Raw genomic sequence first — 26,050 nt, 5'->3', positions numbered from 1 at the left:
AATTTGCTACATTAATGTTCAAAAACAGCAGTCTTCTGGTAGCTTAATATGGATGAGTGTAAAAATGATCATAGTGGTTAATTTACATTATCATTAGTCTTAATTTTATTTTTTTGGTTATGGTTACTGATATACTGATCTATCTGTGCATACGTAGCAGATGGGGATCTGTGAAACTCACTTCTCAGCCTGAATGTGTCACCCCTTGCACTGTTGAAATAGGCCTTTTTTGGCAGTGCAATGGGTTGGAACGCTCTAGGAGGGCGGTCATGTGTGCTTGCGAGGCAGAGGTCCTGAGTTTGAGCTGGGTAGAAGCCAACGCGGGTGGAAGTGGCACTCCTTAAGTAAGCAGTATGATCTGCAGTTGCCACTTTGTAATTTGCAACTTCCATACAAATGACATTTGTTTTTGGTGAGCTTACTGGACTCGTTTTTAGTTGAGATAATATATATTTTTGTCCTTAAGATTTCAAGTAAATAAAACAGATGTGTTCCAATGATTCCAATGAGGTGTAACTAATAGGAAATAAATCAAATAACTTTACAAAATGCCTGTGGACACGGAAAGTCACAGTTTGCAAAATGACTTTGCATGTTTTGTTGGATAAGGGGACTTTTATTTTGAAAACCAAACGGAAGTGTTAATTTGTCGCCACCTCGTGTTTGTTTTTGGAAGAGAGGCTCATAATGGAATATGTCGGGCTTCCAATTGCCTGTAATTATTCCCGGAGCGTCCGCATCCATTTTCGGTGTCGTTCAATGGGACTGTGAAGCAATTCGCCGCTTTTTAAACTTTTGCAACAAAAAGCCCATAATGGATTTCAAATATGTTTCTGACGCTTCTCAGTAGCTTACTCTCGTGAGGCTGATTGCTTGGTTTCTAGACCTCGTCACCTTGGTGGTGGAGTTGTAACGATATATTTAGCCTATCGCGTTTTGGGTATTGCCATTGGAGAAAGAGAAGACTCAAACGGAACATCAAATTGGATTGCCAGGTAAAAGACGCTGCGGCTTCATTTAATTTGTTTTGTCATATGGCCTGAAGTTAAAGACCTACATACAATTGACTATTGTGAGGGTTCACGTGTTTAAAAATGTTGACGCAGCAATCATGCAGAATCGCATTCGCACTAATTTGATCTGGGCCTGTCACGCCCATAGGCTAGTTGATTTTTATTTATTTATTTAACTAGGCAAGTCAGTTAAGAACAAATTCGTATTTACAATGACGGCCTACCAAAACGCCTCCTGCGGGAACGGGGCTGGGATTAAAAATAAATTAAATCAAATATATAGGACAAGACATCACAAGAGAGACAACACTACATAGAGATACCTAAGACAACAAAAGCATGGCAGCAACACATGACAACACAGCATGGTAACAACATGGCAGCAGCACAAAACATGGTACAAACATTATTAGACACAGCACAAAGGGCAAGAAGGTAGAGACAACAATACATCATACAAAGCAGCCACAACCATACATCATGCAAAGCAGCCACAACTGTCAGCAAGAGTGTCCATGATTGAGTCTTTGAATGCAGAAATTGAGAACTGTCCAGTTTGAGTGTTTGCAGCTCATTTAAGTTGCTATCTGCAGTGAACTGAAAAGACAAGTGACCCAGGGATGTGTGTGCTTTGTGTGACTGGCAGAACGGGTGTTGTATGTGGACGATGAGGGCTGCAGTAGATATCTCAGATAGGGGGGAGTGAGGCCTTAGAGGGTTTTATAAATAAGCATCAACCAGTGGGTCTTGCGACAGATATACAGAGATGACCAGTTTACACAAGTATAGAGTGCAGTGATGTGTCCTATAAGGAGCAATGGTGGCAAATCTGATGGCCGAATGGTAAAGAACATCTAGCCGCTCGAGAGCACTCTTACCTGCCGATCTATAAATTACGTCGCCGTAATCTAACATGGTTAGGATGGTCATCTGAATCAGGGTTAGTTTGGCAGCTGGGGTGAAAGAGGATTGATTATGATAGAGGAAACCAAAGTCTAGATTTAACTTTACCCTGCAGCTTTGATATGTGCTGAGAAAAGGACAGTGTACCTCCTAGCCATACTCCCAAGTACTTGTATGCTCCTTCAGCAGCTTGGACTCAGTGACCCCTGCAGGGAGAAACTTTGTAGCGGGGCAGGGAAAAAAGAGGGAGGAGCATCGGGGCTAGTCGCATTGGAAGGGGTGGTAGATGAGGAAATGTTGGACAGGAAAGGAGGCATGGCTGAGCGAAATAGGAATCCTGACTTAATGAAGTGGTGATTAAAGAGCTCAGCCATGTGCTTCTTGTCAGTAACAACCACATCATCCACATTAAGGGACATGGGCAGCTGTGAGGAGGTTTTATTCTCCAGGTCTTGAGATCCTGTTTTCAATCAGGATCTCAGCGATCACTGCCTCATTTTCTGCATCCGCTATGGGGTCCGCGGTCAAACGACCACCCCACATCACAGTCAAACGCTCCCTAAAACACTTCTGCGAGCAGGCCTTTCTAATCGACCTGGCCCAGGTATCCTGGAAGGATAATGACCTCATCCCGTCAGTCAAGGATGCCTAGTCGTTCTGTAAAAGTAATTTCCTCACCATCTTAAATAAGCATGCCCCTTTCAAAAATGTAGAACTAAGAACAGATCTAGGCCATGGTTCACTCCAGACCTGACTGACCTTGACCAGCACAAAAACATCCTGTGGCGGACTGCAATAGCATCGAATAGTCCCAGCGATATGCAACTGTTCAGGGAAGTCAGGAACCTATATACACAGTCAGTCAGGAAAGCAAAGGCTAGCTTTTTCAAACAGAAATTTGCATCCTGTAGCTCTAACTCCAAAACGTTTTGGGACACTAAAGTCCATGGAGAATAAGAGAACCTCCTCCCATCTGCCCACTGCACTGAGGCTAGGTAACACGGTCACCACTGATAAATCCATGATAATCGAACATTTCAATAAGCATTTCTCTACGGCTGGCCATGCTTTCCTCCTGGCTTACACCAACCCCGGCCAACAGCTCCACATTCCTCGCAGCTACTTGCCCGAGCCTCCCCAGCCTCTCCTTCACCCAAATACAGATCACAGATATTCTGAAAGAGCTGCAAAACCTGGAACAGTACAAATCAGCTGGGCTCGACAATCTGGACACTCTCTTTGTAAAATTATCCGCTGACATTGTTGCAACCCCTATTACCAGTCTGTTCAACCTCTCTTTCATTTAGTCTGAGAACCCTAAAGATTGGAAAGCTGCCACGGTCATCTCCCTCTTCAAAGGCGGTGCCACTCTAGACCCAAACTGTCACAGACTTATATCCATCTTGCCCTGCCTTTTCTAAAGTCTTTGAAAGCCAAATTAATAAACAGATCACTGACCATTTCGAATCCCACCGTACCTTCTCCGCTGTGCAATCCGGGTTCCGAGCCGGTAACGAGTGCACCTCAGCCACGCTCAAGGTAATAAACAATATCGTAACCGCCATCGATAAAAGACAGTACTGTTCAGCCGTCTTCATCGACCTGGCCAAGGTTTTCGACACTGTCAATCACCGTATTCTTATCCTCAGACTCAATAGCCTTGGTTTCTCAAATGACTGCCTCGCCTGGTTCACTAACTACTTCTCAGAGTTCAGTGTGTAAAATCGGAGGGCCTGTTGTGCGGACCTCTGGCAGTCTATGGGTGTACCACAGGGTTCAATTCTCAGGCCGACTTTTTTTTCTGTATATATCAACGATGTTGCTCTTGCTGCAGATTATTCCCTGATGCACCTCTATGGAGACGACACCATTCTGTATACATCTGGCCCTTCTTCGGACACTTAACTAACCTCCAAACGAGCTTCAATGACATACAACACTCCTTCCGTGGCCTCCAACTGCTCTTAAACGCTGGCAAAGCCAAATGCAAGCTTTTCAACAGCTCACTATCCGCCTGCCTGACTAGCATCACTACCCTGGACAGTTCTGACCTAGAATGTGTGACCAACTACAAATACCTAGGTTTGTCTGGTTAAATTGCAAACACTCCTTCCAGACTCCTATCAAATATCTCCAATCCAAAATCAAATCTAGAATTGGCTTTCTATTTCGCAACAAAGCCTCCTTCACTCACGCTGCCAAACTTACCCTAGTAAAACTGACTACCCTACCGATCCTCGACTTCGGCGATGTCATCTACAAAATAGCTTCCAGTACTTTACTCAGAAAATTGGATGCAGTTCATCACAGTGCCATCTGTTTTGTTACCAAACCCCCTTATACCACACACCACTGCGACCTGTATGCTCTAGTCGGCTGGCCCTCGCTACATATTCGTCGCCAGACACACTGGCTCCAGGTCATCTACAAGTCTATACTAGGTAAAGCTCCACCTTATCTCAGCTCATTGGTCACGATAACAACAACCACCCTTAGCATGCGCTCCAGCAGGTATATCTCACTGGTCATCCCCATAGCCAACACCTCTTTGGCCACCTTCCAGTTCTCTGCTGCCAGTGACTGGAACGAATTGCAAAAATCTCTGAAGCTGGAGACTAATATTTCCCTCATTAACTTTAAACATCAGCTATCTGAGCAGCTAACCGATCGCTGCAGCTGTGCATAGTCCATCGGTAAATAGCCCACCCAATCTACCTACCTCATCCCCATATTGTTTTATTTACTTTGCTGCTCTTTTGCACACCAATATCACTTCTTGCACACCATCTGCTCATCTATCACTCCTGTGTTAATCTGCTAAAGTGTAATTACTTTGCTACTATGGCCTATTTATTGCCATACCTCCTCATGCCATTTACACACACTATATAGACTCTCCTTTTTTCTATTGTGTTATTGACTGTATGCTTGTTTATTCCATGTAATTCTGTGTTGTTTGTCGTACTGCTTTGCTTTATCTTGGCCAGGTCGCAGTTGTAAATGAGAACTTGTTCTCAACTAACTTACCTGGTTAAATAAAGGTGAAAAAAAATGTTTTCCAGAACTGCCCCTTAAAGTAAGTAACTTTGGCCTTCCTGAGTGCACTTATTTCTCATTTGCCTGAGCGCGAGCCAGTCAGCCTGAGTACGCGGGTGCTGAGCCTTTCACAAAATGTATTTCTTGAGGTGGAGTAACTCTGCCAGATCACAGTCGAACCAGGGGCTGAACCTGTTAGTAATTCTCATTTTCTTTATCGGGGCATACAGTGGGGCAAAAAAGTATTTAGTCATCCACCAATTGTGCAAGTTCTCCCACTTAAAAAGATGAGAGGCCTGTAATTTTTCATCATAGGTACACTTCAACTATGACAGACACAATTATTTAAAAAAATTCAGAAAATCACATTGTAGGATTTTTAATGAATTTATTTGCAAATTATGGTGGAAAATAAGTATTTGGTCAATAACAAAAGTTTCTCAATACTTTTTTATTTACCCTTTGTTGGCAATGACAGAGGTCAAACATTTTCTGTAAGTCTTCACAAGGTTTTCACACACTGTTGCTGGTATTTTGGCCCATTCCTCCATGCAGATCTCCTCTAGAGCAGTGATGTTTTGGGGCTGTTGCTGGGCAACATGGACTTTCAACTCCCTCCAAAGATTTTCTATGGGGTTGAGATCTGGAGACTGGCTAGGCCACTCCAGGACCTTAAAATGCTTGTTACTAAGCCACTCCTTCGTTGCCCGGGCGGTGTGTTTGGGATCATTGTCATGCTGAAAGACCCAGCCATGGTTTATCTTCAATGCAATGATGGAAGGAGGTTTTAACTCAAAATCTCACGATACATGGCCCCATTCATTCTTTCCTTTACACGGATCAGTCGTCCTGGTCCCTTTGCAGAAAAACAGCCCCAAAGCATAATGTTTCCACCCCCATGCTTCACAGTAGGTATGGTGTTCTTTGGATGCAAGTCAGCATTCTTTGTCCTCCAAACATGACGAGTTGAGTTTTTACCAAAAAGTTATATTTTGGTTTCATCTGACCATATGACATTCTCCCAATCTTCTTCTGGATCATCCAAATGCTCTCTAGCAAACTTCAGACGGGCCTGGACATGTGCTGGCTTAAGCAGGGGGACACGTCTGGCACTGCAGGATTTGAGTCCCTGGCGGCGTAGTGTGTTACTGATGGTAGGCTTTGTTACTTTGGTCCCAGCTCTCTGCAGGTCATTCACTACCGTGTGGTTCTGGGATTTTTGCTCATAATTGCTCCCACAGTTGATTTCTTCAAACCAAGCTGCTTACCTATTGCAGATTCAGTCTTCCCAGCCTGGTGCAGGTCTACAATTTTGTTTCTGGTGTTCTTTGACAGCTCTTTGGACTTGGCCATAGTGGAGTTTGGAGTGTGACTGTTTGAGGTTGTCGACAGGTGTATTTTATACTGATAGCAAGTTCAAACAGGCGCCATTAATACAGGTAACGAGTGGAGGACAGAGGAGCCTCTTAAAGAAGTTGTTACAGGTCTGTGAGAGCCAGAAATCTTGCTTGTTTGTAGGTGACCAAATACTTATTTTCCACCATAATTTGCAAATAAATTCAATAAAAATCCTATAATGTGATTTTCTGGATTTTTAAAATAATTTTGTCTGTCATAGTTGAAGTGTACCTATGATGAAAAATTACAGGCCTCATCTTTTTAAGTGGGAGAACTTGCACAATTGGTGTCTGACTAAATACTTTTTTGCCCCACTGTTTAACGCCTCACAAGTTCTCAACTGTCAGCTTCATTAAGTAGTACCCGCAAAACACCAGTCTCAACGACAACAATGAAGAGGAGACTCCTGGATGCTGGCCTTCTAGGCAATGTTCCTCTGTCCAGTGTCTGTTCTTTTGCCCATCTAAATCTTTTCTTTTTATTGGCCAGTCTGAGATATGGATTTTTCTTTGCAACTCTGCCTAGAAGGCCAGCATCCCGGAGTTGCCTCTTCACTGTTGACGTTGAGACGGGTGTTTTGCTATTAAATTTAAAACTATTTATTTAATGAAGCTGCCAGTTGAGGACTTGTGAGGCATCTGTTTCTCAAAATAGACGCTCTAATGTACCTGTCCTCTTGCTCAGTTGTGCTCCGGGGCCTCCCACTCTTTCTATTCTGGTTAGAGCCAGTTTGCGCTGTTCTGTGAAGGGAGTAGTATACTGCATTGTACGCGATCATCAGTTTCTTGTCAATTTCTCTCATGGAATAGCCTTCATTTCTCAGAACAAGAAAAGACTGGTAGGCTTCAGAAGAATGGTCTTTGTTTCTGGCCATTTTGAGCCTGTAAATGAACCCACAAATGCTGATGCTTCAGATACTCAACTTGTTTATAGAAGACAAGTTTTATTGCTTCTTAAATTAGAACAACAGTTTACAGCTGTGCTAACATAATTGCAAAAGGGTTTTCTAATGATCAATTAGCCTTTTAAAATCATAAACTTGGATTAGCTAACACAACATGCCATTGGAACACAGAAGTGATGATTGTTGATAATGGGCCTCTGTACGCCTATGTAGATATTCCATTAAAAGTCAGCCGTTTCCAGCTACAGTAGTCATTTACAACATTAACAATGTCTACACTGTTTATAATCAATTTAATGTTTTAATGGACAAAATGTGCTTTTCTTTCAAAAACAAGGACATTTTTTGAACAGTAGAACATCTTTTGAACCGTATGTGTGCGTGCATTCGTAAAGTATTCAGACCCCTAGACTTTTTCAGCCTTATTCTAAAATGTGTTATTGTTTTTTCCCCCTCATAATACCCCATAATGACAAAGCAAAAACAGGTTTTTAGAAATCTTTACTTAAAAATGTCAACTGAAATGTCACGTGCATAAGTTTTCAGAACCTTTTCTCAGTACTTCGTTGAAGCACCTTTGGTAGCGATTACAGCCTTGAGTCTTCTTGGGTATGACTCTACAAGCTTGGTACACCTGTAATTGGGGAGTTTCTCCCATTTCTTCTCTGCAGATCCTCTCAAACTCCTTCAGGTTGGATGGGGAGTGTTGCTGCACAGTTATTATCAGGTCTCTCCAGAGATGTTCAAGTCCGGGCTCTGGCTGGGCCTTGCCACATTGAGACTTGTCCCGAAGCCACTCCTGTGTTGTTTTGGCTGTGTGCTTAGGTTTGTTGCCCTGTTGGAAGGTGAACCCTGGCCCCAGTCTGAGGTCCTGAGTGCTCTGGAGCAGGTTTTTATCAAGGATCTCTCTGTACTTTGCTCTGTTCATCTTTCCCTCAGTCCTGAATAGTCTCCCAGTCCCTGCTGCTGAAAAACGTATGCACAGCATGATGCTGCCACCACCATGCTTCACCGTAGTGATGATGCCAAGAGTCTTCCAGATGTGACGCTTGGAATTCAGGCCAAAGAGTTCAATCTTGGTTTCATCTGACCAGAGAATCTTGTTTCTCATGGTCTGGGAGTCTTTAGGTGCCTTTTGGCAAACTCCAAGCGGGCTGTCATGTGCCTTTTACTGAGGAGTGGCTTTCGTCTGGTGGAGTGCTGCAGTGATAGTTGTCCTTCTGGAAGGTTTTCCCATCTCCACAGAAGAACTCTAGAGCTCACATTTTAGAATAAGGCTGAAGAAGTCAAGAGGTCTGAATGCATGACCTTGGTAGCAATTGAAAGGACACTGGAGATTATGGGGAAATTATCAGACCAAAGGTGAGGGCACAACCGTTCACCTGACACAGGAATCCAAACATTACACTGTTGATTTTATGTGAATTTTTTGTTTACTGTACTTTTCAATAACTAAATCTGAAAATACATTCAGTAACATAAGAACATCCATAGAAATTTGAGTAGTTGCAAGATAAGAAAAAATGATTACAAGGGTTTGAGTGAGAGGTCTAACTGGTGTCTCCAGGTGGCGCCACACCTCTCCAAACTGCACATTTCCGAAGTCATCTCAATGCACTTTTATGGAAAGAGGAAAGGAAGGAGCCTTCAACTGTAAGGTGCTTTTTTAAAAACATTTTTTTTTTAGCTCTCCTAGCTTTGCCATTGAGGAACTGAAGCAAACACGCTTTTTGTTTGAAACAAAATGACTGTTTATGCAATCCAAAAACTTTCCATTATGAATCACAATCTGGGTCAGGTGGGCTTCACGAAAGCTTATTCTATTGCCAGCACAGCTAGCTGAATTATAAAATACTATCTTAGTGTTAGGCTTTCAAAGACACGTCAGACAAACGGATTGTAATTTTACATTTTCAAATATGGAAATGGTGAAGTGCACATTTGGACTCATGGGTGTGTGGTTTGCTTGTATACGACATCAAAGCGGACTTTGAGGATTATGACAATGTCTCATCTTTCAGAACACTGACTCCTTTTGAGTATATTGGATGACAGCCTGTGAGTGGAAAGGGCTACATGGAAGCAAACTGAATGAAACTGGGAGGGACCTACCTGCATTTGTCTAATAAAACTTGTTTTAGTTACAGAACTTCTGTTTTTAGAACTCTTTGGCCCCTCACGTCATCAGGGGAAAGTGTGGAGGGAGGGGCGCAAATCGAACAGTAATCTGCTCGTCCATGTTGTCAAAGACGCAGCATGGTACATCGTCCAGAAACGCACATCGTTTTTCCATCAAATTAATGTTAGATTTTTATCGATACAATTCACTTTTGCATGGGAAAACACACATCCCTAGGAATTGCTACAGGTGCTTAATTATGTCACTTTTGTCTTGAGCGGACATCACCATCGGACAGAGCGGGGCACCTGGCTCATGCCCGGGAGGCAGCCCGTTTCCAAATTGAATGCAATCAACTTTTAGCCGATGCAAAACATGCCTGCCCGGGCGAGATTAGTCAAACCTCAGTCGTGAGTGAACAGGGAGTACAGGAGGGGATTAAGCACACACCTTTGATGGGCCTCCGTATTGAGGATCCGTGAGGCGGAGGTTGTTGTTGCCTACCTTCACCACCTGGGTCTGTCCCGTCAGGAAGTCCAGGATCTCGTTACAGAGGGAGGTGTTCAGTCCCAAGGTCCCCAGCTTGGTGATGAGCTTGGAGGGGACTAATGGTGTTGAACGCTGAGCTGTAGTCTATGATCAGCATTCTCACAAATATTTCCCTTCTTGTCCAGGTGGAAGAGGGCATTGTGAAGTGCAGTTGAGATTGAGTCATCTGTGGATCTGTTTGGATGGTATGTGAATTGAAATGGGTCCAGTGTGTCTGTGATGTTGATGTGTGTCATGACCAGTCTTTCAAAACACTTCATAATTACAGCTGTGAGGTTACCTTGGAGTTCTTGGAAACCGGGACAATGGTTAGAGTACGTGTCAAACTCATTCCATGGAGGGTGGGCAAAGTGTCTGCAGGTTTTTGCTCCTCCCTTGTACTTGATTGGTCACTGATTGGTTAGGAATTCCCCTCACCTGGGTGTCTAGGTCTTAACTTTTTCACATGTGAGTTCCAAATATCTCTAATGGTCGCCACAGCTTAAGTTTTATACACGTGATGTCAGAATGCACTCACTGTTCCAAAATGTGATTGTTACACAATAGGACAGTTCACACATGCTGTCTGCTAATTATGTGTAGGCTATGTTTCAACCTGTCCATTTCAAATTATTTTGAAACGGTTTGAATTGAGGTGTGTTCCGCCGCCTCATTAATTCACATAGAAGTAGCCCATTTCAGTGTTGCAGACAATGTATGTTTGTCCAACTCAGTAAAGCCTCAAACTTCCCTCTTCGAGGAGACCTCTTCCCCATTTTTTTTCCGCACATGAAGTATGCAGACATTTGCGCAGTCTTACACAAACTGGCACTTCTTTTGGCTGGCGTTCGCATTGTTGTTTTCCTTACAATAATAACTTTGGACATGTGCGTTCCTATCAAAGTAAGTGCCTTATTTTCTGTATATCGTGTTGTTTCTACTCCAGCATACAGTATGTAAACTGAGCAAAAAAAGAAACATCCCTTTTTCAGGACCCTGTCCTTCAAAGATTATTTGTAAAAATCCAAATGAACTTCACAGATCTTCATTATAAATGGTTTAAACACGGTTTTCCATGCTTGTTCAATGAACCATAAACAATTCATGAACATGCACATGTGGAACAGTCGTTAAGACAGTTATGAAAATTTAGCACACTAAAGAGGCCTTTCTACTGACTCTGAAAAACACCAAAAGAAAGATGCCCAGGGTCCCTGCTCATCCGTGCGAATGTGCCTTAGGCATGCTGCAAGGAGGCATGAGGACTGCAGATGTGGCCAGGGCAATAAATTGCAATGTCTACTGTAAGACGCCTGAGACTGCGCTACAGGGAGACAGGACGGTCAGCTGATCGTCCTCGCGGTGGCAGACCACGTGTAATAACACCTGCACAGGATCAGTACATTCAAACATCACACCTGCGGGACAGGTACAGGATGGCAACAACAACTGCCCGAGTTACACCAGGAACGCACAGTCCCTCCATCAGTGCTCACTGTCCGCAATAGGCTGAGGCTGGACTGAGGGCTTGTAGGCCTGTTGTCTGGTGAGGACTTGCCTTACCTCACTGGCAACAACGTCACCTATGGACACAAACGCACCGTCTGACAAGTGCTCTTCACTGATGAGTCATGGTTTTGTCTCACCAGGCGTGATGGTCTGATTCTTGTTTATCATCAAAGGAATGAGCGTTTCACAGAGGCCTGTACTCTGGAGAGGGATTGATTTGGAGGTGGAGGGTCCATCAGGTTCTAGGGCTGTGTGTCAGCATCATCGGACTGAGCTTGTTGAATCTTATGTTCATACAAATATTTACACGTTAAGTTTGCTGAAAATAAACGCAGTTGACAGTGAAGCTGTTTTCTTTTTTTGCAGAGTTTATGTATTTATTTGACCTTTTATTTAGCTAGGCAAGTCAGTTAAGAACAAATTCTTATTTTCAACGGCCTAGGAACCGTGGGTTAACCGCCTGTTCAGGGGCAGAACGACAGAGTTGTACCTTGTCAGCTCGGGGATTTGAACTTGCAACCTTTCGGTTACTAGTCCAACGCTCTAACCACTAGGCTAGCCTGCCGCCCCATGTTTGTACACTACAGTTCAAAAGTTTGGGGTCACTTAGAAATGTCCTTGTTTTTGAAAAAAAAAGAATTTGCACCTTTTTTAAACTTTTGAGTTTTTAGTAGTGGTATGGTTAAGCATTTTACCGCTCTGAAATTCACCATTTTATTTATTTTACCTTTATTTAACTAGGCAAGTCAGTTCTTATTTTCAATGACAGCCTAGGAACAGTGGGTTAACTGCCTGTTCGGGGGCAGAACGACAGATGTGTACCTTGTCAGCTCGGGGATTTGAACTTGCAACCTTTCGGCTACTAGTCCAACACTCTAACCGCTAGGCTACCCTGCAGCCCCATGAGTGCATAGGGGTGATTGGAGCTAAATATAACACGGGTCAATTGCAGAGAAATTTGATGTAAAACACCACCCTACCTCATAACTGTTTTTGGAGTGACTTTAATTGTGATGAGACAGGTTACATTGTCAGTTGAGCAAGAGTAGTGGCAATTCTCCCTAGGCTTTGCCACCACATGTTAATGGGCAAAAAGGGGGCATGCATGTTGATGTCATTGTAATCTAAACCAACCCTCATGTAAGTTGTGACGAACTCTCAAAACCTTTTGGACAAGACTTACTTTATGACCAAAATTATCCTATTTACTCTTCGTAGTACATTTTGGCACTAGAATATAGTATGTCATATCAATACCATAATGGCCACATAGAGTTGTATGGTTTAACTTTGCAATCAATGGTTTTTGTTTGGCATACTTGTAAAGTGACAATTCTGTTACTGTGAAGTGCCCTTAACAAGCTTATTCTGCTTTGTGAAATGGTCTTTAGCGGCACAGCACTTGCTCTATTTATGGAATTGTGTTCACATGTTCTAGTTTTAGAAACAGTAATTTACAAAGATCTGAGGTTTCAGATATTTTCAGATTTCTGTGTGGTTTATCTAGGTATCTGAAATAGGTGGTTTCACCCTCCTTTTCCCTCCTTCCTTCCACGATAGGTTTCCCGGAAGATGCGGCTGTGAGCTTGCTCAGACTGCTGATCCTGTGGGTCTTCACCTGATCGTGACCATGGGGATATGGCCAGGGGGTGTCCGGGCCTGCATTGCAGGCCAGGAGAACTGCTCTCCCAACAATGAATCCAAGGACTACTGTTACTCAGCCCGAATCCGCAGCACCGTGCTTCAGGGCCTACCCTTTGGAGGCGTCCCCACAGTCCTTGCGCTGGACTTTATGTGCTTCCTGGTGAGTCTGTCTAGAGATCAGTCTTGCCTGAATTTCAAATAGATTCCTAGCCCCATTCCAGTGCTGCAGGATCTTTTTGCTCTCCCCCGTAGTTAATTTATTGACTTAGGTCACCGATTCATTGGCCAGAGATTCTACTTACCTGGGATCCCAGGTCTGTGTACAGCAATACTTCTAACCTGAAGGTCCATATTTGAGAAAAGGTGTCCTAGTGACTTTATGTTAACCTACAACAATCACATAGGTATACAGTATATCAGACCCCTTGACTTTTCCACATTTTGTTACATTACGGCCTTACTCTAAAATGGATTTTTTTAAATTATTCAGCAATCTACACACAATACCCCATAATGACAAAGCGAAAACAGGTTTTTAGAATTCTTTGCAAATGAATATATATATATCTAAAATCTATATATTATTTACAGAAGTATTCAGACCCTTTGCTATGAGACTCAAATTGACATATTGAGCTCTGGTGCATCCTGTTTCCATTGATCATCCTTGAGATGGACTCCAAGTTGTAGAAACATCTATGGTAAATAAAATTGATTGGGCATGATTTGGAAAGGCACACATCTGTGTGTATATATAAGATCCCCACAGTTGACAGTGCATGTCAGAGCAAAAACCAAGCCATGAGGTCGAAAGAATTGTCCTTAGAGCTCCGAGACAGGATTGTGTCGAGGCACAGATCTGGGGAACGGTACCAAAAAAAGAGTCTGCAATATTGAAGTTTCCCAAGAACACAGTGGCCTCCATTCTTAAATGGAAGAAGTTTGGAACCACCAAGACTCTTCCTAGAGCTGGCCACCCAGTTAAACTGAGCATTCGTAGGAGAAGGGCCTTGGTCAGGGAGGTGACCAAGAACCCGATGGTCACTCTGACAGAGCTCTGAAGTTCCTCTGTGGAGATGGGAGAATCTTCCAGAAGGACAACCATCTCTGCAACACTCCACCAATCAGGCCTTTATGGTAGAGTGGCCAGACGGAAGCCACTGCTCAGGAAAAGGCACATGATAGCCCGCTTTGAGTTTGACAAAAGGCACCTGAAGACTCTCGGATCATGAGAAACAAGATTCTCTGGTCTGATGAAAGCAAGATTGAACTCTTTGGCCTGAATGCCAAGCGTCCCTCCTAGAGGAAACCTGGCACCATCCCTACAGTGAAGCATGGTGGTGGCAGCAGCAGGCTGTGGTGATGTTTTTCAGTGGCAGGGACTGGAAGACTAGTCGTGATCGAGGAAAAGCTGAACGGAGCAAAATACAGCAAGATCCTTGATGAAAACCTGCTCTAGAGCGCTCAGGACCTCAGACTGGGGTAAAGGTTCTCCTTTCAACAGGACAATGACCCTAAACACACAGACAATGCAGGAGTGGCTTTGGGACAAGTCTCAATGTCCCAGCTTGAACCTGATCGAACATTTCTGGGGAGACCTGCAAATGGCTGTGCAGCAGCGCTCCCAATCCAACCTGACAGAACTTGAGAGTATCTTCAGAGAAGAATGGGAGAACTCTCATTCAGGTGTGCCAAGCTTGTAGCTTCCTACCCAAGGAGGCTAATCACTGCCAAATGTTCTTCAACAAAGTACTGAGTAAAGTGTCTGAATAATTATGTAAATGTAATGTTTCAGTTATTATTTTAGGTTAGCAAACATTTCTAAAAAAAACGTTCTTGCTTTGTCATTATACTGTATTTATTAATGTTTTAATTGACTGGAAGTTAACACTGCTTGAAACACCTAGCCGTTTTGGAGACCTTGTCTCCAGCAATGTTAACTTTTTTTTCTGTCTCAAATGTCAAGGTGTCTCAAGCAGTGTTAACTGAGTCAATTCAAAAAGCAAATATAACTTTAACTTAAAAAATATAACACGTTTTATTTTACTTATAAAATTATTGAGTTGGAATGTATCTCATGCCACTGACTGAATCGAATTGAATGGAATGACCCCAACCCTGATTAGTGTACTTTGCACTTTATGTAGCCAGGCAACAAGGGTACGGTCATATTTGTTCCGATTTGTCTTTCAACATCCTGCGCATTAAAACACAGTGAGATTTTGTTAAATATTCTATATATTTGTCAAAACAACTTAGTAACGTGCACAGAATTTGAAAGATATGGTAATCTACTGAGGAAAACCAAAAATCTAAAGTACAGTTCAAAAGTAGAAATTTGCTTCCTTTTTTAAACAAGGACATTTTTTTTGTCCTTTAAAATCACATCAAATTGATCAGAAGTACAGTGTAGACATTAATGTTGTAAATAACTGTAGCTGATTTCATTTTAAAAAATGGAATATCTACATATGCATAAAGAGGCCTATTATCAGAAACCATCACTCCTGTGTTCCAATGGCATGTTGTGTTAGCTTATCCAAGTATATGATTTTAAAAGGCTAATTGATCATTAGAAAACCATTTTGCAATTATGTTAGCACAGTTGAAAACTGTTCTGATTTGAAGAAGCAATACACCTGGCCTTCTTTAAACTAGTTGAGTATCTGGAGCATCAGCATTTGTGGGTTCGATTACAGGCAGAAAATGGCCAGAAACAAAGCACTTTCTTCTGAAACTCATCAGTCTCTTCTTGGTCTGAGAAATTAAGGCTATTCCATGCGAGAAATTGCCAAGAAACTGAAGATCTCGTACAACGCTGTGTACTACTCCCTTCACAGAACAGCGCAAACTGGCTCTAACCAGAATAGAAAGAGTGGGAGTCCCGGTGCATAACTGAGCAAGAGGACAAGTACATTCGTGTCTAGTTTGAGAAACAGATACCTCACAAGTCCTCAACTGGCAGCTTCATTAAATAATACCCGTGAATACCAGTCTCAACTCAACAGTGAAGAGGCAACTTTGGGATGCTGGCCTTCTAGACAGAGTTGCAAAGAAAAATCCATATCTCAGACTGGCCAGTAAATAGAAAAGATTAAGATGGGGAAAAGAACATTGACACTGGACAGAGGAAGATTGGGGGGAAAAAAGTGTTGTGGACAGACTAATTTAAGTCAATAACTGTACATCTATGAAATAGATGTGTCCAGAATGCTTTTTTCATTCAAAATGACAGGGTCACAAATTTCATAATGTGTGCCTGTGCCCTCAAAGCCCTGTCTCTCACGGATTTTGTTTCTCAGGACAATGTCACGTTGATGCTCATAAAGTAGCATATAGCAGGTCCCCTTCCCAAAACAGGTTTCTGACCTCAAGAGTCTGTCTATTCCTGGTTAAATAAAATATACTAACATGGACATGATATCATAACATGATGAACAGATGAAAAGGCTAGATAGTTTAGTCAATTTATTTCATGTCATTACTCAGTATTTGTCAGCGTAAGGAAAGTGTGAAATAAATATGCAAAACTTAATCATTTTTGGAATCTGAGAACTGAGTAATGTGAGTGCTGGCCTTTTTCTACTTTTACTTTTTTTTATCCTTTAGAATTAAGCACCAATGTTGCTTCTTTTTATTGTCATCCTCTAATCATACTACATTTACCTCATAATATGAAGTGGGGTCTGAAATGATTGACACTCTTGAGAAATAATGACTGTATAAAATACATCCTTCAAATACTGAGCTATGTTGTATGCAAAAAATGTTAAATTATATTTTATAGAATTACTCAAAGATTTTGTTTAACATTTAATATTTTTTTTCCTCAAGAAGGTAGGGTTGACACTAAACATTCTTAAGTCTCGGACCAAAAGGCTCCTTAACAGCTTCTATCCCCAAGCCATAAGAATGCGGAACAATTAATCAAATGGCCACCCGGACTATTTACATTGACACCCCCTCTCCCTTTGTTTTTCCACTGCAGCTACTCCCTATTTATTATCTATGCATAGTCACTTCATCCCTACCTACATGTACAAAATACCTCAACTAACCTGTACCCCCGCACATTGACTCGGTATATAGCCTCTTTATTTTTGTGCTACTTTTTTAAATTTTTTACTTATTTTCTTAACCAGCAATGCAGTTCAAGAAAGAGTTAAGGGCTTGTATGTAAGCATTTCACGGTAACCTGTTGTATTCGGATTGGAGCATGTGACAAACAAGATTTGATTTTAAATAAAGTAGTTATGTTTTTTTTGTTTTGGGTGTTTTTCAGATTATTTAGTGCTCAGTAGAAATAAAGGTAAATCATTTGTCATTTTGGAGTCACTTTTATTGTAAGTAAGAATAGAATATGTTTTTGAAAACTTCTACATGAATGTGAGTAAGAAAGTTTGAGGGTCAAAGATCATAACCCCAAGACGTTTTGAAATCTTTCCAATTTTTGGAGCGTACAATATTGCTTGGTATTTGTACATGTTTTCCCGTCATTATTGTTAATCTTTATCAAGGGTGTCCATCATTTTGAAGCCCGGTAAGTGCTTACTGGTCTTAGAACATTGTTTTAGAACAGCAGTGACATTGCTATAAAATCCATTTCAACATTTGAGTGATACACATGTTCTTGCGGCTTCACCTGAAAAACACCAATGAAGATGTAAATCATATAGCATTACTTTCCTCTGCTTTCAGGTGCTTCTATTTGTCTTCTCAATATTGCGGAAAGTGGCCTGGGATTATGGACGCTTGGCATTGGTGACAGACGCTGACAGGTAGGCCTAGCAAATGACTCTGAGGTGTTACATCACACTCGCGTGAGCACACACACACACTGCCCTGGTGTAATCCTACTGATCATTGGCTCTTGTCTGTTGAATTGTGAGAATTACTTGCCTATTATGACCGTGTGCCTTTAGTAACCCCATCACAATTCCTTCCTACCTCTTCCTTCAGGATTATTGGTTTGCAAGTCATTCAGGGAGACTTGTTTCACTGTCACTTACAGTGGGGCAAAAAAGTATTTAGTCAGCCACCAATTGTGCAAGTTCTCCCACTTAAAAAGATGAGAGAGGCCTGTAATTTTCATCATAGGTACACTTCACCTATGACAGACACAATGAGAAAAGAAAATCCAGAAAATCACATTGTAGGATTTTTTATGAATTTATTTGCAAATTATGGTGGAAAATAAGAATTTGGTCACCTACAAACAAGCAAGATTTCTGGCTCTCACAGACCTGTAACTTCTTCTTTAAGAGGCTCCTCTGTCCTCCACCTGTTACCTGTATTAATGGCACCTGTTTGAACTTGTTATCAGTATAAGAGACACCTGTCCACAACCTCAAACAGTCACACTCCAAACTCCACTATGGCCAAGACCAAAGAGCTGTCAAAGGACACCAGAAACAAAATTGTAGACCTGCACCAGGCTGGGAAGACTGAATCTGCAATAGGTAAGCAGCTTGGTTTGAAGAAATCAAATGTGGGAGAAATTATTAGAAAATGGAAGACATACAAGACCACTGATAATCTCCCTCGATCTGGGGCTCCACGCAAGATCTCACCCCGTGGGGTCAAAATGATCACAAGAACGATGAGCAAAAATCCCAGAACCACACGGTAGTGAATGACCTGCAGAGAGCTGGGACCAAAGTAACAAAGCCTACCATCAGTCACGCACTACGCCGTCAGGGACTCAAATCCTGCAGTGCCAGACATGTCCCCCTGCTTAAGCCAGTACATGTCCAGGCCCGTCTGAAGTTTGCTAGAGAGCATTTGGATGATCCAGAAGAAGATTGGGAGAATGTCATATGGTCAGATGAAACCAAAATATAACTTTTTGGTAAAAACTCAACTCGTTGTGTTTGGAGGACAAAGAATGCTAAGTTGCATCCAAAGAACACCATACCTACTGTGAAGCATGGGGGTGGAAACATCATGCTTTGGGGCTGTTTTTCTGCAAAGGGACCAGGACGACAGATCCGTGTAAAGGAAAGAATGAATGGGGACGTATCATGAGATTTTGAGTGGAAATCTCCTTCCATCAGCAAGGGCATTGAAGATGAAACATGGCTGGGTCTTTCAGCATGACAATGATCCTAAACACACCGCCCGGGCAACGAAGGAGTGGCTTCGTAAGAAGCATTTGAAGGTCTTGGAGTGGCCTAGCCAGTCTCCAGATCTCAACCCCATAGAAACTCTTTGGAGGGAGTTGAAAGTCCGTGTTGCCCAGCAACAGCCCCAAAACATCACTGCTCTAGAGGAGATCTGCATGGAGGAATGGGCCAAAATACCAGCAACAGTGTGTGAAAACCTTGTGAAGACTTACAGAAAACGTTTGATCTCTGTCATTGCCAACAAAGGGTATATAACAAAGTATTGAGAAACTTTTGTTATTGACCAAATACTAATTTTCCACCATAATTTGCAAATAACTTCATTAAAAATCTGGATTTTTTTCTCATTTTGTCTGTCATAGTTGAAGTGTACCTATGATGAAAATTACAGGCCTCGTCTTTTTAAGTGGGAGAACTTGCGCAATTGGTGGCTGACTAAATACTTTTTTTGCCCCACTGTATATACTACTCATTTCTGGAGCAACTTCTTAAGGAATCTTCTTTTCACCAGTTTATTACCATAACCCCATGGGATACTTATTTATCAATTATGATTAATCTATGGTTTAGGTATGTTGGTAATAAATATGGAAAGAATTTATGACTAGTTAGCATACTTGATGTATTTTAATGCTGTATCAAATCCATCACCTTTGAATGCACATGATCTGATGCAGTGCAATTAAGAGGAGAGATAACAAGTTGACTAATAATATTAATGTACAAATGGCTATATGCCTACTGATTAATTGAAATCATAAACTTACTATAAAGTACCCCTACTTTCCCGCTATAACTCATTACACTGCGATGCAGACACATTTTTCAAACTGTACTTCTCAACTGGCTCCCTGTTGGCAAGCTTATTTTAAGGCTGTAATTTTGACATTAAATACCTACAAACGACAGTCAATGGAGCATCTTACTAAGCACCCTCTATTCTGGAGCTTGTTAGTCAGCTGCCTTCTGGGAGTGTCTCACTGTAGGCCTTTACACTGATGGACTAGGGGGACCAACATGGTGACATGTGGTTCCTCTGAAAACTGGGCCTTATCATGGTCCCTCTGCTCATATGGACCTCATTATTTCCCATCAGGCATTTCCCCATACAGAGACATACATGCACATACAGTTGAAATCGGAAGTTTACATACACCTTAGCCAAATACATTTAAACTCAGTTTTTCATATATCCTGACATTTAATCCTAGAAAAAATACTCTGTTTTAGGTCAGTTAGGATCACCACTTTTATTTTTAGAATGTGAAATGTCAATAATAGTAGAGGGAATGATTTATTTCAGCTTTTATTTCTTTCATCACATTCCCAGTGGGTCAGAAATGTACATACACTCAATTCATATTTGGTAGCATTGCCTTTAAATTGTTTAACTTGGGTCAAATGTTTCGGGTAGCCTTCCACAAGCTTCCCACAATAAGTTCTGTGAATTTCAGCTCATTCCTCCTGACAGAGCTGGTGTAACTGAGTCAGGTTTGTAGGCCTCCTTGCTTGCAGATGCTTTTTCAGTTCTGCCCACAGATTTTCTATAGGATTGAGGTCAGGGCTTTGTGATGGCCACTCCAATACCTTGACTTTGTTGTCCTTAAGCCATTTTGCCACAACATTGGAAGTATGCTTGGGGTCATTGTCCATTTGGAAGACCCATTTACGACCAAGCTTTAACTTCCTGACTGATGTCTTGAGATGTTGCTTCGATATATCCACATAATTTTCTTTCCTCACGATGCCATTTATTTTGTGAAGTGCACCAGTCCCTCCTGCAGTAAAGCACCCCCACAACATGATGCTGCCACCACCGCGCTTCATGGTTGGGATGGTGTTCCCTCCATGTGCTTGCCAGAGGTAGCCTGACTGCCATTAGGTACCGAGATGAGATCCTCAGACCCCTTGTGAGACCATATGCGGTTGCGGTTGGCGCTGGGTACCTCCTAATACAAGAGAATGCTAGACCTCATGTGGCTGGAGTGTGTCAGCAGTTCCTGCAAGAGGAAGGCATTGATGCTATGGACTGGCCCGCCCGTTCCCCAGACCTGAATCCAATTGAGCACATCTCAAATCAAATCAAATTTTATTTGTCACATACACATGGTTAGCAGATGTTAATGCGAGTGTAGCGAAATGCTTGTGGGACATCATGTCTCGCTCCATGCACCACAGACTGTCCAGGAGTTGGCAGATGCTTTAGTCCAGGTCTGGGAGGAGATCCCTCAGGAGACCATCCGGCACCTCATCAGGAGAGTGCCCAGGCGTTGTAGCGAGGTCATACAGGCACGTGGAGGCCACACACACTACTGAGCCTCATTTTGACTTGTTTTAAGGACATTACATCAAAGTTGGATCAGCCTGTAGTGTGGTTTTCCACTTTAATTTTGAGTTTCACTCCAAATCCAGACCTCCATGGGTTGATAAATTTGATTTCCATTGATAATGTTTGTGATTTTTGTTCTCAGCACATTCAACTATGTAAAGAAAAAAGTATTTTAATAAGAATATTTCATTCATTCAAATCTAGGATGTGTTATTTTAGTGTTCACTTTATTTTTTTGAGCAGTGTACTTTGCAACTCTCTGCAGTTGCAAAGTAGCTAAAAAGTAGTTATTAGTTGCAAAGTTGCTAATTAGCTAAAGTTGTCTGTGATGTGATTCAAACATGCAACCTTTGGGGTAGCTTGACTTTTGCGATATACGCCCACCCATCCTCTCCGACCAACCTTTCATATTTGGCTTAAAGGTTGACTCTGTGAAATGACATTGCCAAGAGCAGATCCGCAGATGTTGCAATAAGTGAGATGCAAGACTTTGCTCCCACACAGTAGCTGCGCATGTATGGGACCAAAACAGTGAGGGAGTTTAGCCTTGCACTTCAATGCTCTTAGGTTGTTGCGGAAATTGACCCGCTATGCTGTTGACCTTGTGCACCTAGGTCATATCACTGTGTCTACCTGTAGCCCTTTACACTCGTACCCGTATATAGGTTGAAAATGCAGATTTTGGCACTGATAAGCGCCTAAATTGGAATACAGTGACTGTACAGTAACCATCACAACAGTAATTGTGATGGGGGATGCAGGGTTGTGTGCCAAACCAAGCAACTACAAGTGTCCTTTCTCTAGTTCCTCACTGGCACAGCTAGGAGAACCCCCCCAAAAAAAAAAAAACTTTATAGTTGAAGACTCTTCTTTGAGTCATAAAACTGCATCGAAATGACTTAGGAACTGTGCACAATTTGGAGAGGTTTGTGGCCACAGTTAGTCCTCTTACTCAAACCCTTGTCATTGTTTTGTAATGTGTTGCACCTACCCCACATTTTCCACAAATAATATGTTGTTACTGAATGTATCTGGAGTATTTTCAGATTTAATTTCAACAAATACAGTGAATGTAAAATGGACTTAGAATTAACACTGCAACAACAGGTGAACTGCTGTGTCCTCAATTTTGACCTAATCATTTCCCCATAATATCCAAACTGTTCCCTTTCAATTGCTTATATATATATATATATATATGATTTTCATATTTCTTCAGTAAGAAACATTTTAATTACGCCCTATCCAAATAGGCTAATTCTCATGTGTGTAAAGGATTTTAAGTAACCATCTGTCTTTTTGTAATCGTACCAAATGTAACGTATACTAATGAGTGTCTCCGCTTTACATTTACTATGTTACGTCTAGTCTTTGCCAGGCTGTTTTTCATTATAATGTATTAAACTAATAGAGTAAAAATCCAACTCAGAGTTGATTACTCTTTTTTTAGTGTGATTTTAGTCAACTCTTGCAATTTTACACTTGACTGTTAATTCAAAACACAGAACTCCACCAGTGTACATTTCTCTATCAGTTTACTACTGCTACTGAAGTGTAAGGGTGATGCCTTATTTGCAACATCTTAATGTGTCACATTATGTTAACTAGCAAAGTGATATCCAATCCCTGTTGTAATCCAACTCAAGGGAAGATATCCAGCAATTTCACTCAGGACTTGCATTCAGAAAGCCTGTCCGAGCAGAAAGTTAAAAAACATGATCGTAAACAATCAATGTACATGGAAAATGACAGATATTAAAATAAACTCAAAAAAAAAAAAATCTTCCCGCAACAGAGCATGCTGGGAAATATGACAGAGGCCCCTCCCACATTTGTGGATATTCCATAGATTTAACTCTCTCTCTCTGGTTACTCTTAATTGAGTTAAAAGTACTCTGTCCCAACTAACTCCAGAGAGCGTATCACTCTGCCAGTTAAGATAACTCAAGTAGAGTTAATTTAACCCAAACTATTTTAACACTGTGATTTCAAGTCTCCTTGATTTACTGTGTACCAATCCTGAATGGCCCCTTTTTAAAGTACAATAATAGTTGAAGACTTATTTGGTTATTTTAAAGTGACCTGGGTCTACTTATGGATATGATGTACGAGCTTTCTAAGTGCTATGTATGTGTCTTTTGCCTTTCTGAAATAGTTCTGTCCTCCCATTCATTTAAAGGACAGAGAGATATGGGCAAACCGTTTCCTGCTGTAGTCCCACAACTGACTAGACAATCTCTTTTGCGCCACATACTTCCTGTTTTCTTGTCTGTCCTGCTTGCTCTCCTTCTCTCGTGTCACTCCCTACACACAAACACACACACTAGTGCTGAGTGATTCATGCTTTTTGAAGTTGGTTTCTGTTCGGTTTTCGAAAAATAGTTTGGTTAGATTTTTAAAAAATGTAACTACCCAGAATAAAACAATTAGCTAATGAAAGCCCCATGATGGCAGTGACTGCCCATTTTACTGCCTATCAATTAATTCATTCACAACTTTACTTCCTCTCATGTGGTCTGTGTGTGGTCTTGGTCCTCTGGTCAGTCGATGAATTGCATCAACCTATGGGCGAATTTCTGCCAGATCATAGCCAAAATAAGTTTCCCAGCTTTCCAAAAAATTACCCTGCCGACAGAAGTGGAGTCGACGCCTGCGTCGGCCGTATGGTTGCATACTGCTCAGCGCTGTAGCAACTCTCCACCACCTGGCTCACGCATCAACACAGCTCGACAAGCAAACACATTTTGGGTGGAAAAGAGAGGCAAGCACCTAATGCTATGTTATCTGCTCCTGCGCCTAGATGTCTCTGCAGGCAGTGGGTTGTGGTTATTGTACTTAATTACCACATTTTCTGCACTAAAACTATGTTGAATATTTGCCTGTTAAACGCCAACTTCCCACAGTTGGTGCTGGATTTGATTTGTGATTTGAGGTCACAGATTTATATATTTTTTTACATTGGTCAATGAGTTGTAAACCGGGTCCACATTTTTTGTTAATTGCTCAACACACACAGCTGTTTTTCTTGCTTTCATGGGCTCTCTTTCAGAGCTGCGACGAGGCAGGTGTCACCGGTGGTTGTATGTCCTTGTGAGGGGATGGGGGGGTGACACCTTCCTATGGCTCTAATAAACCTCTCCTGCTTCTATATATTGTAACTTCCAATTTGTTGATACTTCAGGATTCCTATCCAGGACTAACCTTAATGAAGTAAACGTGTACTCCAATTCATGACAATTATGCTCATTTTTCCTCTTTTTGTTTCACTGTGAAGATCGAAGAAGTGTTTCAGCGGATTGGAGGAGCGGGAATAGTATGTTGTTTTTTTAAACACGTTTTTGTTTATGTCCTGGTTTTCCAATGTTGTCTTCTCTCTTCCCTGGTTGCTTTTACAGCCCTAACTGTACTTGTCCTGCTAACTGGTGCACTAACACTCTCTCTCTCTTTCCATTTCGGATAGGTGTGCGCGTGCTTGCAATCCAATTCCAGAATGGACTGGAATCCACCCCAATTGGGGTGTGCTGTGGGTTGGGGTGTGTGTGTGTGTGTGTGTGTGTGTGTGAGAGAGAAAAAGGTGTACGTGTGTCTATCTTATTAACAAGCAAGATGGTTTGGTGTGAGGGCTCCGTCACTGCTTTTTGCTGTGGATTTTATTGGGTGTCGACTCTGACTTTTGTTAACTCACCATAAGTGCCTTGTGTGTTATTAACCATACTGTTTACTTCCACCATGGTGCTTTGACTGTCACCTAACATATGAATCTTTTGACATGCATGCTTCCTTTTGACACGTTTTGAATATAACATAGTCGGAGAAGAGAAAAAGGGTAACTATGACACACTGAGAGCAGATAATACAAGGTAAAAGGTGCATCCGTGTGGATGTTAACTTCCCTAGGCCCTCTTGCTGTGGCGTCTTTGTGAATCCTTGTGACATTAGCTGTGATGATAGCACCTCCAGGGTGAACCCTTTTTTATTTAGACCACAAGAAGCAAAGTTCTCAACGGGCTGGGTTCTCAGTCCAAAAAAATCATCCCTTCCCCCTCAATAAAGGCAGAGGACAGGAGTGTTTTCAGATTGGAATCCAGCTAGAAAGTAGAATGTGGTCTTCTGCCCTGATAGAGAAATGTATACTGCCCCCATATCTGTACATGTTGTCATTGGACTAAGTGTACTGTTGGACTGTGGTAGATCTTCTGTTGTAGGATATAAGGGTGGGAGATTACAATATTACACCCAGTGCTGCAGCTAAAACACAATCTATTTGTGGACTTTGGGCCTATTCAAAATCGCTAACTGGCTTTCCGGAATATGTCAAAACAAATCCTACCCTTCAAGAAATGATGGAGTAAAACTGTTGTTGTTGAGGCCAGGCACCACACTAATAGTGTATTTTTTTCCCCCCTTAATCACAATCACCTAGGCTGTAGAACCCCACAGTGGAGGTGTCATAATACCCATAAAACCTAGCAGTCAGACAGGGAAATGGTTCCAATCATATTTTTCACCGTTCATGGCACAAACCATTATCTAGACATCTATCCA

General features: G+C 41.8%; 1 protein-coding gene across 3 annotated transcripts in view; it reads left to right on the top strand.

Moving 5' to 3' along the window:
* Nucleotides 1-674: 674 nt before the first annotated feature.
* Nucleotides 675-26,050, top strand: part of LOC112230407 (CSC1-like protein 2) — a 98,097-nt gene continuing 72,721 nt past the window's right edge. For 2 of the 3 annotated variants that reach the window (XM_042310700.1, XM_024396696.2), the window contains exons 1-4: nucleotides 675-995; nucleotides 12,971-13,214; nucleotides 17,753-17,832; nucleotides 24,780-24,818. In XM_042310700.1, the coding sequence (XP_042166634.1) occupies nucleotides 13,041-13,214; nucleotides 17,753-17,832; nucleotides 24,780-24,818 (293 nt within the window). In that variant the 5' untranslated portion in view covers nucleotides 675-995; nucleotides 12,971-13,040. The remainder of the gene's footprint in view (nucleotides 996-12,970; nucleotides 13,215-17,752; nucleotides 17,833-24,779; nucleotides 24,819-26,050) is intronic. The other variant, XM_024396698.2, reaches the window with a different exon arrangement.

The sequence above is a fragment of the Oncorhynchus tshawytscha genome, linkage group LG32 (genome assembly GCF_018296145.1).
Source record: "Oncorhynchus tshawytscha isolate Ot180627B linkage group LG32, Otsh_v2.0, whole genome shotgun sequence".
Lineage (NCBI taxonomy): Eukaryota > Metazoa > Chordata > Actinopteri > Salmoniformes > Salmonidae > Oncorhynchus > Oncorhynchus tshawytscha.
The sequence above is the reverse complement of the archived record's forward strand: the minus strand, read 5'-3'. Positions and strand labels throughout refer to the sequence as shown.